The 13,729-nt window shown below is 47.1% G+C and overlaps 1 protein-coding gene across 9 annotated transcripts in view; it reads right to left on the bottom strand.

Moving 5' to 3' along the window:
* NCOA1 (nuclear receptor coactivator 1) overlaps positions 1-13,729 on the bottom strand; it is a 321,680-nt gene that overhangs the window by 35,435 nt on the left and 272,516 nt on the right. For all 9 annotated transcript variants that reach the window (XM_077331693.1, XM_077331659.1, XM_077331668.1 and 6 more), the window contains 3 exons: positions 12,082-12,229; positions 8,824-10,150; positions 2,815-2,986 (listed from right to left, as the gene is read on the bottom strand). In XM_077331693.1, coding sequence (XP_077187808.1) covers positions 2,815-2,986; positions 8,824-10,150; positions 12,082-12,229 — 1,647 coding nt within the window. The remainder of the gene's footprint in view (positions 1-2,814; positions 2,987-8,823; positions 10,151-12,081; positions 12,230-13,729) is intronic.

The raw sequence follows: 13,729 nt of genomic DNA, 5'->3' as shown, positions 1-13,729 counted from the left end.
TAGGGAATTGACAGATCCCTTTTCATGCTGTCTGATGGCTCCTCTACTGTCAGAAGGCAAAGCCTGTCACTTTAACGCTTCTTGTGTCTGTATAGCTGTCATTCATAAACCTCACCAGGATTCCGAAACGTCCTCTCCTGATTTAAGGTCTGCCTTCCCGTTCACAGCTACCAGTGGGGACGTCAAAAGCTCTCAATCCTTTGTTTTAGGTACTTTCTAACAATTACAAAATCCAGCAAATACTTCCTTCCTATTACTGACTCCATTTATTGGTCTAGAGATGCAGAAACAATGTTGACAGCAGAAAGGGGAGGGTTTATACAAAACCGAGTCCAGTCAAAAAGCTCTGTGCTACAAACAAATGATACGCAAATCATATTTGCAAAGAGGGACTTCCCAGCCATCTATGGTATGCAAGGTTTGACTCTGGGTAAGGAAGTTGGGTCTTCTTTCTCTTTCAAAGACCACCGTTAACTAACTGGACTAGTAACTTCCTTGGATTTATTTCCAAGGCTGACTTAATTGACTGAGTTTATACTGGGAATGTGTCCCTGCCAAGTCCAGCGGCGCTTAGGCTTGTGGCCAGACTGGAGCAGAGTGGGCTTGACATCTGGTGAAATGTTCACATAGCTGCTTTGCCATAAATCCAGCTTGTAGCTCAGCTCCCAATTTCCTTGCCACACTCTGAGTCTTTAGGAGGAGTGTCGATCTCTGGCAAGAAAATAATAGGCTTGAGAGATTACAGGCTGGGAATTCAGCAGAGAGGCAGAAAGACGTTGATCATGCAACCGTAAAAGTGCCATAAAATGGGCCGCACTGTAGCGCAAGGCAATGCAGGCCAAGGTGCAAATGAGTAGCCCGGCAAAGGAATCTTTTCGCTGCTTGTCGACATGCCCGACTCAAGCCAAACCACCTCCCACACTTCATTGCGTAAATTGGCCCTCGTGTGGAGTGGAGTGGAGGGCCTTCAGAGAAGTTTGGTTTCATGCCCAAGACAGCAGAGGGACAGGAATGCCCCGGGGAAGGGCTGCTTCTCCCTTCCATCTCACAAGTGCCCATAACAGAGCTGAAGGAGAAGATAATCTGGACTTGCTTCTGGGGCAGGGATGGGACAAAAGCCTTGTATATACAGTTGCTCTCCCAAGTCAAACTGGCCATTTCATGTATCTGATGAAACAGGTACACTCTCGCCACCTGCTGCAGTAAACTACTTAGCCCCTAAGATGTTGTTACACATTTCCAACTTAAAGTGATGAGTAAAATAAATCTATCACCTGACACATAAACTTTGTTATTAGATTAACTAAAAAAACAAGCGCAACAGTTCTGATTAAATGCAAGTATCAAGTCTCTGCAGGATGGGGGACTATGACAGAAGAATCCAATTAAAGCCAATAATTGGAACTCCTCAGGCCTGTGCACAGTGAATTTTTAGGGTGTGTACCAGTGTGCATGAGTCCATTGTGTATGTCTGAAGGTACTAAGGACATGGCAGGTGATAGGAGAGTGGCAAATATTCTCTGGCTGAGGAAGGGGAAGCATAGATGTTCCATTCACCTCTTGCTATCCTTCTCCATGCTCTTCTTGTGCTGACTTTTACTTCTAATACTGCAGGGCCCTCCCCAACAGCATTCTGTTTGCTGTGTGACGGACAGCACTTTAAAAGACAGGCCCCAACTGCTGTGGTAACAGGAAGTGAAGGGTTAATTCTTCACCGGAGCAGAGCACTCAGATTGAAGAAGAAGAGTTGGTTTTTATATGCTGCTTTTCTCTACCCGAAGGAGTCTCGAAGCAGCTTTGGTTGGACTCCCATCGTTTCAATGCCATTCTGAACAGGTTTTAGAAAAGAGAGCTCTTACACCTTCCCCTACACATCTTTGACAATAGACACGCTACAAGGGCAGGTCAGTCATTGAGGAAACAACAATATTTATGGGGGAGGGAAAATTTCACCTCAGAGTGGAGAAGTGTGTAGGGGGGCTGTCACTGGGATAAAGTCCTGCCATGGAAAACACTTGTCTGTAAGGAAGACAGATGGGAGCCAAGCTGCAAGCCCAGGCACTTATGACTCTCGAAGAGGTGGCTGGAGTCCGGACTTCATGGAAGGGGGCTGTAGGAACTCTTCCTCCCGCTGCCACCAATACCCCTTCGTCCTCCCTTCACCCTTTAGTACACACCTCAAGGCTGGCTGGAGAAGTAGTTTGGAGTAGGGTTAAAGAGAGAGCAATTTAAGAGACTAAGAGGGGCAGAGAAAGGTGAAGGAAGGAAGAGCGAAAAGGTGGCGAAGGAAACATCAGTAAAGGAAGAAGTGTGAATGAAATGAAGCCAAAGAGGAGAAAGGGATCCAAAAAGACCAATTCCAGATGGGTAGTCTGTATTAGCCTGTATTAACAGAAAAACAGAAAAACAAAACCAGGAATCCAGTAGCACCAGATTATGCCAAGAGAAATTTTTTGAGCCTTTAAGATCACACTGGACTCCTGTTTTATTTTGAAAAGGACAGCTAAGCAGTGCAGAAAGGGTCAGGAAGCAGGGGGCAAGGGAGCACCAGGAAACATAGCAGTGGGTGCCACACTGGTGGCCTTAAACCGACATGCTATACAGCTGACAAGGTACACCTAGAATTTCAGCCAAGTCCAATTTTATAAAAGGAGTTGGATGGGTGCAGGATTCACAGGAAAGCTCCCACCATCATCTGATTCTCAACCAAAAGCGAACTAGGCTCTATCAGCTACAGATTGATGAGTAAATGCCTTGTGACTGTAGAAAGGAAGCAGTTCCCAGGAATATTTTTTAAAAGGTGTTGGTACATACTGTTCATTCCAGTGGGTGTTCTTGCTGCGGTACTGGGCTGGATGGAGGAGGGCATGATCTCTGGCTTGCCAGCAAGGCCACCACTTTCAGTTGTCTCTGGGCCACACAGACTGGGGGGCAACTGCACCGCTTTCTCCAATGTGGGCAGGATCTGCTCAAGGTCGGATGCAAACTAAAGGAAGAAAGCAAGGACATTGGTCAGTCTTTGAGCCACAGCCAGCAGGAGATTCAGGGACCAGTGCTAACACCTTAATCTTGGTCTGATGCCACAACCACCTCCGGACTGTGTCTGCAGTGTTGCTACTGACAAGACATGGAGAAGTCCTTCCCAAAACATCCTCTTGAAATCCGGTGCAGCTACCCATTCTACGAAGTATTTACAGTGGACAACAAATATACAGCCTCAAGGGGATTACTCCCAATAACAACTCTCCATTAAAACGGGGGGGGGGGGGGATGCACCAACCCTCCCACACAATATGACTGACCAAGAAGAAAACTAAACATGGTACCAAATTCCAGGAGTGCTGAAAAAACTGCAAAACCTCTTTGTTAGGGGTGAAGGGAGAAATGTATGTTAAGTATAAAATTGGGGCTATCTCAGAAAAACAAACAAACAAAAAAAAAAAACAACAAAGAGCGCCACTGACTCATGTCCCAGTCACATACACTGGTGCTTTTCCCCACGCTCATGCCTTATCATCGGGGAAAACATTGAGCTTACCAACAGCTCAACCTGAAGCAGGTCAGTTTGGCAAACAAGCCTGCAACAGTTAAATGGTCTCCATTTCCCCCCTGGTTGATCTGTTCACTATACCCACTCATCCAAAGCAAGCTGTACAATATCCTATCATGGAAAGAAGAGGCCTTAATGTGGAGCTGCCATTTTTGGTGTCGCGTATGTATTCATTATAAAAACATGCCATTATGTCCGGAGAGTAGGACAAATGCACATATTGTAGGCAATGACAGTGCTTGTATTTTTCTTGATACTCAGAGGGGAAAACGATTGCTTGTCTTCAGCCTCAACATACCGGTGGGTTGTTCCTTCCGAACAGAGCTACCATTACATGCTGCAGCTCCTCATTATGATCTGATCCAAGACCCATTGCTTAGGAATGCTAAATTCCTATAGAATGTTCAACTTTCACCTTTTGTTCTCCTCCACAGGTAACTGTTTATTGGAAGCAGGGCTTGATTAGAAACTATCTTGGAAGTTTTGTGGTGCAAGGGCAGAAGTTGCAAGGCAGCCCAGGCATCATATGTAGTCTGCTTAACAACTATGGCTTCTCTAGCAGTGCTGAGGTGTCACACAGGGCACTGGAAGGGAGAAGCAGATGCCAAGAAGGAACTGGGACCCGCAAGTACATTCACAATGACCACAGCTACACCGGAGTACAGAGCACTACTTCAGCAGTTGCAAAAGGCTGATGAAAGCACACAGAGTGCTTGGAAGAATCAGGGCGGGGAGGGGATCAGATAAGCCCTTTATAATAATGTAACAGAAAGAAAAGTACAGAAGAACTACTCATTACAGTACGATCTTGAAAGCGATAGCACTTCCGGGACTTGAGAAAGTGAACATCCAGAAACGTCCTGGGAGTGAAAACATTTGCCAGGAGAGATGAGCTTACTTTGAGCAGACACAGTCCCTGTTTGGAAACAAGAGATTTCAGCTCTCACACCCACATAGCAAGATGTTTCAAAGGCTGACTCAGTCTTACAGGCACACAAGGGGAACAATTTCAGAATCAGACTCTTGAAGAGCTAGCATAGCCATGTCCACCAGCTGGAGTTTGGCATCCGCGAAAACAAATGTGTGCGTTCTGTTAATGATGGGCAACAAAAACCAGGGAAATCAGTTGCTCCTTCTGTACCATGACAATTCCACTATGGCCTTCAGAGCCTAGCGAAAGAGTACACGCAAATACACATAACCCCTATGGCCCTTTTATAGATTAAAAAATATATTTTAAAAGGGAGAACGAAAGATGCATCTAGAGGGGCCATTTCGAGCAGAGGAGCTGCAGACAATGTGGAAGAGGTTCTTTTCATTACTTGCTGCAATTCTATTCCCAACAGTTTCCCACCTGGCCACTTTCCTCCCACAGTATCCCACAGCAATACAAAGGCACATTTTCAAAAGTACACATGTGTTTGGAACCCCTACAGCGAGAAAAGTGAAACAACTTGGCATGAAAATGCAGTTTCACTCATGTACTTCTGCTGTTTCTCTGCTCTGAACTGCTTTCACTCAATCTGGCTTCTCTCTCTAAAACAGGATTGTTTGGATTCCATTTCACATTGGCACCTCATTTTTAGTTACGACTATGATGTGCACATGAGATACCCCACCTATGGATCAGTATAATGATTATGGGGCAGTCAATGGGAACAAAAGTAAGGGAAAGTAATGAGGTGGGGATCTGTAGAAACCCAGCGACCGGTATTTTGAAGTCAAAATGAATTAATGCAGCCTTAAAAAGAAAATCTAAATTTCCAAGGGCCCCAACCCCACTCCATCAATCATCATCAATCTATTCTACTTAATATTTCTGGCAAGGCCTAGGAGAAGGAACTGGTCTCATGGTTTAAGTGCCACTCAGCGCTTAACACCCACTCAGGGAGGCTGTTCCATCCCTGAGTGCCTCTTCCTCCAACCAGCTTGCTTATCTGTCCAGTGGCCAGCCAATCACCTTTCATCCCCCATCCCTGACCCCCCCTCCTTCCACTTCCCTCCGAGGCTCAGAGGCTGCAGATCCCTGCTGCATGAGAGCTGCCCCTGCCGGTGAGTTCCTTTCCTGGGAGCCTCCAGCCTGCAGCCTTTCCAGATCCGGGGGGGGGGGGGGGGGTAGGCCATCCACAGAGTTCTTCCACCCCCCCCCCCGATCTAGCGCCCATTGTATTCCTGAATGCAACGGGCTTTGTCCCTCGTAAAATTAATAATCCACGAAAGCTTATAATGGAATAAATGTTTTAAGTCTTTATAAAGCTGCAAGCTACTTCTGAAATACAGACAAAACTGTTTTGTTACTTGAATGAACACACGGAGGGGGGGCAGTGGTAATGGCAGGAGTCTGCCACACCTTCCATTAATTGGGTATCCCTTCACAATTGCTGTCCTCTGTGCCTGTTTTCCCTGCTGCTCTGGGATTCTGGGGGCACACCTCTTGGATTGCTTGGTGCTTCAGCTGCTCACCCCCAAAATTCTGCCACCCCAAGCAAATGTCTGAATTGCTTGTGCACCTGAACCCGTCCCACCCGAATACTGCTAGGGATCAGAAGTGCATGGCCTGTCCCCTGCTTGCCTTCTGAGAACGTCAAGTCCTCCTGTTATTCTTGAGCAAAAGAAGGACTTGTGCCTTGATGCTGATGGGAAGGACAGGTCCACTCAATGCCAGCAAAAGAAGTGCCCTTTAAGTGGCATTGATTTAGGACTGCTACATCTCATTTGCTCATATTCAAGGTGATCTCTCCCCAAAGATTGAGCTTTCATACTTCTCTCCATATTTATTCAAGTATGGCAGGGAAAACGGCAAAAGACAGCCCTGTCTGCTTGGATTACTTCATCCCTTCTCCTTCTCCCTCCGTCTCTTCGCTGACACAAGATCCCCGATTTAGAAACGCTCTCAACAAAGAGAAAAGGCCGAGAAATATATTTCAGATAGGAATGTGACAACAATAAGGCAATCAGAGGGAAATATAGCAAAAACATGGTACTGTTGTATCATCCAGCTTTCATAGACTGGTTATTGTATGTAATGTAATATTTCACTGTGCTGGCTTCTAGTTGTTTAATTGTCTGTATTCTATTGTGTTCTGAGTGCAGTATTCCCTAATTCTATGACCCAGTTTTACTGCATTGTTGTTTCTATGTATTACATTGTTCTTACTGCATCATCTTCTATTGTGCAATTTGCCTCAAATCTCAGGCCACTTCCACATGGGTTATCTGCCCCAGATCCATGCTTCGTGGTACATTTGTGCACTTCCTCAGGTTTCGCTGGCTTTTTCTCCAATGTTTCTCAAACCTGTCTAGCTATGAAGTTTTGGGAAGGACTACAGTAAACATTTGGATGAGTGCTGTGTGGGTGGGAAGCTTCAGATTTCCCTACTTACATGGAAGCCATTTCCCCTAACCCTGTCCTTGCAGAAATTTCTCTTTACATTTCCCAAATTAGCTTGATGTAAGTAATGGTTAGGAAATATTACAGCGCATAAAATCTGATATAACATTGGTAGGCAAAATCATGAACCTCTGGATCCCCTACCATGGCCATATCATGCGATCCAACTCAATGGAGAAAGCAATTGTGCTAGGATTGGTCAGCGCAAAAAGGAAACTCGGCCGACAAAGAACACGATGGTCAGACATGATCAAAATGGCCACCAGCCACAACACTGCACGGCTGAGGAAGACCGTGCGGAATCGGGGATGGTGGTGGCAGCTGTGACTTGGGATCGCCAAGAGTTGGAATCGACTGAATGGCTGACAACACCTTGACAGCCCAATACAAAGTTCACTAAAAGACCCCAGCCACTCTGTGTGTTCTAGGATTCACCAAATTGGTTTTTCAAAACACATGACCAGCTAAGTCAAAGCACAGCTCCTTGTGAGCTCTTCTCTCCAAAATAAGGTCAGGAATTGAATGTGCTTCTCAGAAGCCACATGCAGATCTCCCAGCCCCTTCTGGCCCACATGGCTTTAAGTGACCAGGAAGTCCGTGCAGTACACTTGACTGCCTTTCCTGCTGTGTACATGAGAGATGGGTCGTCCCCAAGGTCCTTTCCAGAGACATCTCTTTGCTTCCTAGTTTAGTGCTGCAACCCAACTTGCAGCAAGGGAAATGTGACTTACAAACTGCCCACTGGATCAGTACTTGGCTCAACAGCTATGTCCTCCAAACAGGAATTATTTGCTTTGTGTCTCTTGCAGCCCAAAGACAAGGTGGCTAGGCAACAGGGTGGAGTGGGAGAATCACCAGAACAGCTGATGGATGCAATCAGAAATCAAGTAACTGCGCAACAAGATACAAAGAGAGCTAAAGCCCTAATGCTGTTGCGATCACCAAGAGGTGACTGCCATAACACTGAGTAAAAGGGGCAAGTGTATGTTTCAGTTCTTTACACACAGCATTCCCTGAACTCAGCAGCCCATTTTGACCCAGATCTATAAGTGGGCTATCTGGCTTGTTCTTGAATGTCAAGTTCTCTCTGGTCTATTTGATAAAAAGGATTAACAGTGCCATCTCCCCTGACTTTCTTTTGAAGTGGAGGCACTCTTCTATTCACCGTCACTGATAATGAATATTTATATACCAAAATCTCTCATGCAAGGATCTACTGCCATTTAACAACTCTATTTCAAGAGATCAGGCTGCCTTAAAATCACCAATCCCCAGCAAACAAGTGGAAAGGAGACTAAAAATGCCCACCTGTGTTAGAATCAACTTCCAAGTTCAGGATATACAAGGAGTCCAGGAGCTCCTGAAGATAACTTTATCTGTTAGAACCAGGTAAGTTCTCTCCCCTTCCCCTGAACCCCCATTTCAGGATTCACCATCCAGCTCACTACGGTCTATTTAAGCCCATCAAAATAAAGATAAGAAAGCTCAACTGGATGAGGTCAAGGGCTCATATTCTTCTCAGGCATTTGGCCAAGAACCAACATTTTCAGTGTCATTTTTCAGTGCTTCTGCCCCCCCCCCTGCCCCCACTGGGAAACTACCTACTTCTGGAAAAATAACCATTCTTGCTTTTCTTTTTCAGATAACCCTGTCCGTCCCTGAGCCTCGGGCTAACTTGATACTAAAGCTCACTTGAATGGAAATATTAGTTCTTGTGCATGCAAATAGTAATGTGTGAACAGGCCCAGGAGTGTCATCCATCCATCCATCCATCCATCTTTTGAGCATGCTGATCAAAGTTAAGTCCTACTGCCCGATCCGGGGGCATCGTGAACCAACAACCCAAGTCCAAAACAATGCTTTTCTCAACAGGAACACTTACCTGGCCTTGCTGCTGCAGCTTCACCTCCTCCTGCGTAGGGGGCTTAGTCAATGGGGCCGGAGCGGCGCTGCAGGGATCCATTTGGTCTGTTTGCTCTTTCACCTTCACATCGTCCAGGCTCAGGGAAGGATTGGCTGCCAGCTCTTTCTCGTCTTTGTCAAGCAGGTAGCGAAGGAGCCGATGGTCCTTCAGATCCTTCTTCTTCACAGCATCTGACTCCAGTCGCATATCGGGGGTCTCTGGGGCCTGAGTCTGTGGTGGGACGGCAGCGGTGGTTCCGCCAGGCACATTGTCCTTCTTGTCGTGCTCCATGGAGAGGGTAGAGATGTCAGAAGGGCTGCCCTCCTGGAGGAGTCGGTGCAAAATCTTATGCCGCTCTGTGAGGGAGCTGTGAGAGGAAGGACACGTGCTGCCCGCAGGGTTCCCGGAGGCCCCCGTGCAAGACAAGGGTTCTTTGCAGCTGGTGTCTGTGTCCACATGCCGTAACTGCTCCTGCGCCGTGGTAGCCAGGAGCTGAACTAGCTTGTGGCTGGGGGCCTGAGAGCACTTGCTGTCGCCCTCCGAGTGTCTCTCGTTGCTGTGCAGCAATCCTGATTCCAAGGGCTTGCTCTCATTCGGACCGCTGTCAGAATGAATCATGTCGCACAGAATGGAGTTGATCTCCTTGCTGTCTTTTGGCTCAGTCTTTATGGGCTGCATTCCCATCCGGCTGGGCGAGTTCTGGTTGCTCAGCTGCCGCAGGACAGGAGGGGGCGTGGAGTAGCCCATGGGGGGACTGGGCCCTTCGGTCATCCCCTGCATGGAGTTTAATGGGGTCCCCGGGAAAGGCCTGCTGCTGACCATACTGCTGGCACTATAGTTGCCCACCATGCCCACCGGGGAGTGCGTGGTAGGCATTGTGGGGGAGAAAGGGTTGCTTGGCACTCTGGGCCTGTGGACCAGTCCGGGGCTTACCCGATGCCTGGGAGACATGAACTGTGTCGGGGTGACCCCTGGGCTGTTCATGGGGGAGCTGTTGAGGTTCAGTGGGTGGTTACTGTTCTGGGGACCGGCCTGTCCCTGGCTTAAGGCAACGTTAGCTCCCATCTGGCTCCCAGGTGAACATCCAAAACTGGGCTGGCTGGTGGCGACGTTGCTGTTGCCATGCAGGCCGGACCCGGGCGGGTGGTTCATGCTGGTTGTTAACATGCTACCATTGGTGGGAGGGAGAGTGGAGGGCAGGGCCATGCCTTGTCCTTGAGAGATGTTGGGGTTCAGCAAGGGACTGACGCGGGAAAGCGGCACTCCAGAGTTAGAGTTATCTTGAGGTGACAGTGCACTGTGTTCTCTGGGTGAAGAAGGAAACAAAAAGAGGTGACTGATAGGGCAACTAAAGGGTAGATCAGATCTTTGCCTGCGCAAAGGGTTGGTGCTCTTATAACTAGCTCTTTCCTATGGGCGGAGGCATGCTTGTTACAAACGTTATGAAGGAACTGGTAATCCACATGATATTGTGGGAAAGGTTACAAAGCAGGACCCGAGAGAGCTGCTGAATCCTGACTTGTTCCAGGAAAATTTGCACTGATGGCTAATTCCACCATAACATGCAGGCCTCTGCAAGAATCATCCCAGAGCCACTTCACTACAAGGAGTCTTAAATGCTAAACACAGAGAAGTCCTCAAAGAGTCATTCTAATTACCCTTCTGAACTTCTCCATTAAGCCCAAAATTTCATCAAATACAGGTATGTCTGGCTGTAGAACAGCTAAAACCTCACTTTAAGGTAGTAATGAGACTCTCATTTTACATCTTCCTTCTCTGTGGCATCACTCACCTTTGGCATGCTCGGAACTGGACATGTTTTCTCCTCTTGTTTTTCTAAGATAGTGACTAATTTGTACAGCTGGACATGTAAATTGCACAATCCCTATAACCAGCCTAGTAAACTAGCTGCAATGGGCCTGAAAGGCAGAGAGCAGAGACCCTGAAGCTGTTCATTTCCAAGACTTTGAAAAAGCCGGATTTAGATAATGCTTTCAAAGACATAAGTAAGGGAACTATGAATACATTATCCAAGTTCCCAGAATTTCAAGGTCCCATGGTCTTCTTTATTAGGGTTGCCAACTCTTGATTGGGAAAATTCCTGGAGATTTGGGGGTGGAATCTGAGGAAGGTGGGGTTCAGGGAGGACCCTCAGTAGGTTATAATGCAGCCTTTCTCAAGTTTTTTTTTACCATTGAGAAACCCCTGAAACATTCTTCAGGCTTCAAGAAACCCCAGAAATGGTTCAATTGTATGGAATATGGTTGGGAAGCATAGCTGTGTACATGCCTGCCTGGGCCCCCTCCCCTTCACACCCCCTCCAGGCCCATCTTTGGCATGGAGGGGGGTTGACATGATCATATAGGGTCATATCGCCTGATAAAACGCTTAACAACTTTAAAATATATTAAAAATTAATTAACTCCCACCCATTTGGGAAACCCTCCCAGGGCTGTCAAGAAGCCACAGGGTTTCATGCAACCCTGCTAATTCAGGGATATCTCCAGGCCCTAAACTGTAGGTTGACTACCTTACCTGGAAAGCCTCCATTAAAACCTACAATAGCCATTGTATTAACATATATTTGTCCCACATTTAACTATCAGTTTGACCAAGCTTCTGCAAAACCTGGTTACTGGAAGCTAAAGCATTGCAGGCACAGACACAATGAACAATTGCTTCCCCCAAACTGCATTTAAATCTCCCCACCTCATCAAAGAACTACTGTCTGTCTCCCACTTGCACCACACACTCCCAAATAATAACGGAGGAAGAAGCAGCTACCAGGCTCTCTTGTGTCCTCTCCTGGGGCCCAATTTTCCTGTGGGAAAATATTCCATGGCTGAAGAAGTGGGTTGAGAAAGGATTCTTTAAGGGTTGGGAGGAGAGGGAAGCTACTGAAAAGACCAAAGTCATTTAAAAAGCTCTCTCCGCTACTCTTTGAAGATGTCCACATGATTCCATCCAGAATTAAGGCCTTTCAGTTCCTACTTGTCATTATACTTGTGGGGCTATTTGCCCATGGTCAGGTTCTCTAAAGAGGCTGACTCAACCCAACTAGACTCAGAAGGATCACCCAAGTTCTTCAGACTGAATATTTAAACATTTCCTCATATGGAGCTACACCATGAGCAGTAAGGAGCACCAAGAGAAGATCTCTGCAATGGGAAACAGTCACGTGTGAAGGGAGTCCCAAAGGGTAAAAAATATCTGGGGGGAGGGGGCATGAAGACTCACCTCTCGATTATGTGAATGCCCATGATGAAAGGCTGCATCTCTGGACTTTGAGGGCAACAGAGTTTGCATTTGGTGTGGGCATTCAACAGAGTCCCATCACTTAATGTGAACCGGTAAGGTGGGCTGAAGGCCGTGCCCCGTGTCATCACTGGGGAGGAAAAAGAGGGGTGAGGGATGAGATGGTGCTGTCACATGCTGTGATGGTTTGCCCTCCATTACCATCACTAATAATCATTTCTACAGAGTCTTTAATAAACAGCAATTTGCAATCAAGGGCTTTTTTGAGGGGAGGGGGTCCTTGCATCAACCCAACACTTACAAAGGGGAAAACAGCCTGATCCACTACCATCCCTTACACACACTGATCTTAATCCCTATCAAATGGATTTGTGTCTGAGCAGGTAGAATAGAATCATAGAGCATTTCCGCACATCATTAAAAATAGCGTTACGCCAGCCGTGGCGTAATGCTACATATAATTGAGCCTCCTGGCCCCTCCTCACTTTTCCTCCTGTCTCGCTTTTCTCTGCCGCCATTTCACGGTTCTTCCCCTCCGCAAGTGCTGTTGGAAATGTCAGAAGAGAGCAACGCGATTTATACGCAACTCTCTTCTGCCTGCCAGTCAAGCCAGGCAGCCAATCCCCTTTTCTCGATGCTTTGAAGGGCCCCTGCGATGCCTGCTAATTTTTTTTTTAAATCAGTAGTTCTCTGTTGAAAAGCCTATGCATCTAATGATAAATGCATAGTGCATCTTTATTGCCACCACATATGGAATCAAAATGCTTGCTTCTTTTAAAAATAAATCTTGTTCTGATTGGGGGAGAAGCTTAGAGAGACATGCTTTGTGCTACAGCTTTGGGGGGAAATGTTTGCCTTTCCCTGCACGATTGAACACCGCTGCCTCCCCGCTTGCACGCAAACACGTGCACGGGCGCACACATGCACGCATACGCACACAGACTACCCAGTGAAGGCTCACTGCCGGTGTTTCCCCTCACCTGCATACACACACATGCACACAATCTGTGGAGTTCCCTTACTGCGGGTGGCAGGGCATTTTAAGATGTCAGGCATTTTCTAAATGACGTTCCTGTCCCCAGAAGAGGGGGCGGGAGCAAGTGTGGGATGAGGCAGGCGCCTTTTACGCATTTGAGCCTCCATACCTGTCTTTGGCTGGTAGGCTGCTGGCTGCTCTCCATTAGGTAGCGCTAAATATGTTGGTGAATCCACTTTTTGGGATTCAGCAACTAGTGCTTTAAAATGGAGGATGTAGCCGGCCGGTTACTGCCCAGACACTGCATGTTGGCAACATCATGTGAAGGGGCCAGAATATAATGACTTCATAAGGAACGGGTTACACTATATTTAAAGGGTACGGAAATGCTCATAGAGTTGGAAGGGACCCCCCAGGGTCATCTAGTCCAGCCCCCTGCAGAATGCAGGAAATTCAAAACTACATGCCCACCCACAGTGACCTCAATCCCATGCCCAGATGATGCCCTCCTCAAAAAAACAACAACACAATCCATGATCGGTCTGGAGGAAATTTGCCTCCCAACCCCATAGTGGTGATCAGTATTTCCCTGGGCATAGAATCATAGAATCACAGAGTTGGATGGCCATCCATGATGATCTAGTCCAACCCCCT

The sequence above is a fragment of the Paroedura picta genome, chromosome 1 (assembly GCF_049243985.1).
Source record: "Paroedura picta isolate Pp20150507F chromosome 1, Ppicta_v3.0, whole genome shotgun sequence".
Taxonomy (NCBI): Eukaryota; Metazoa; Chordata; class Lepidosauria; order Squamata; family Gekkonidae; genus Paroedura; species Paroedura picta.
This window is presented reverse-complemented; position numbering and strand designations above follow the sequence as displayed.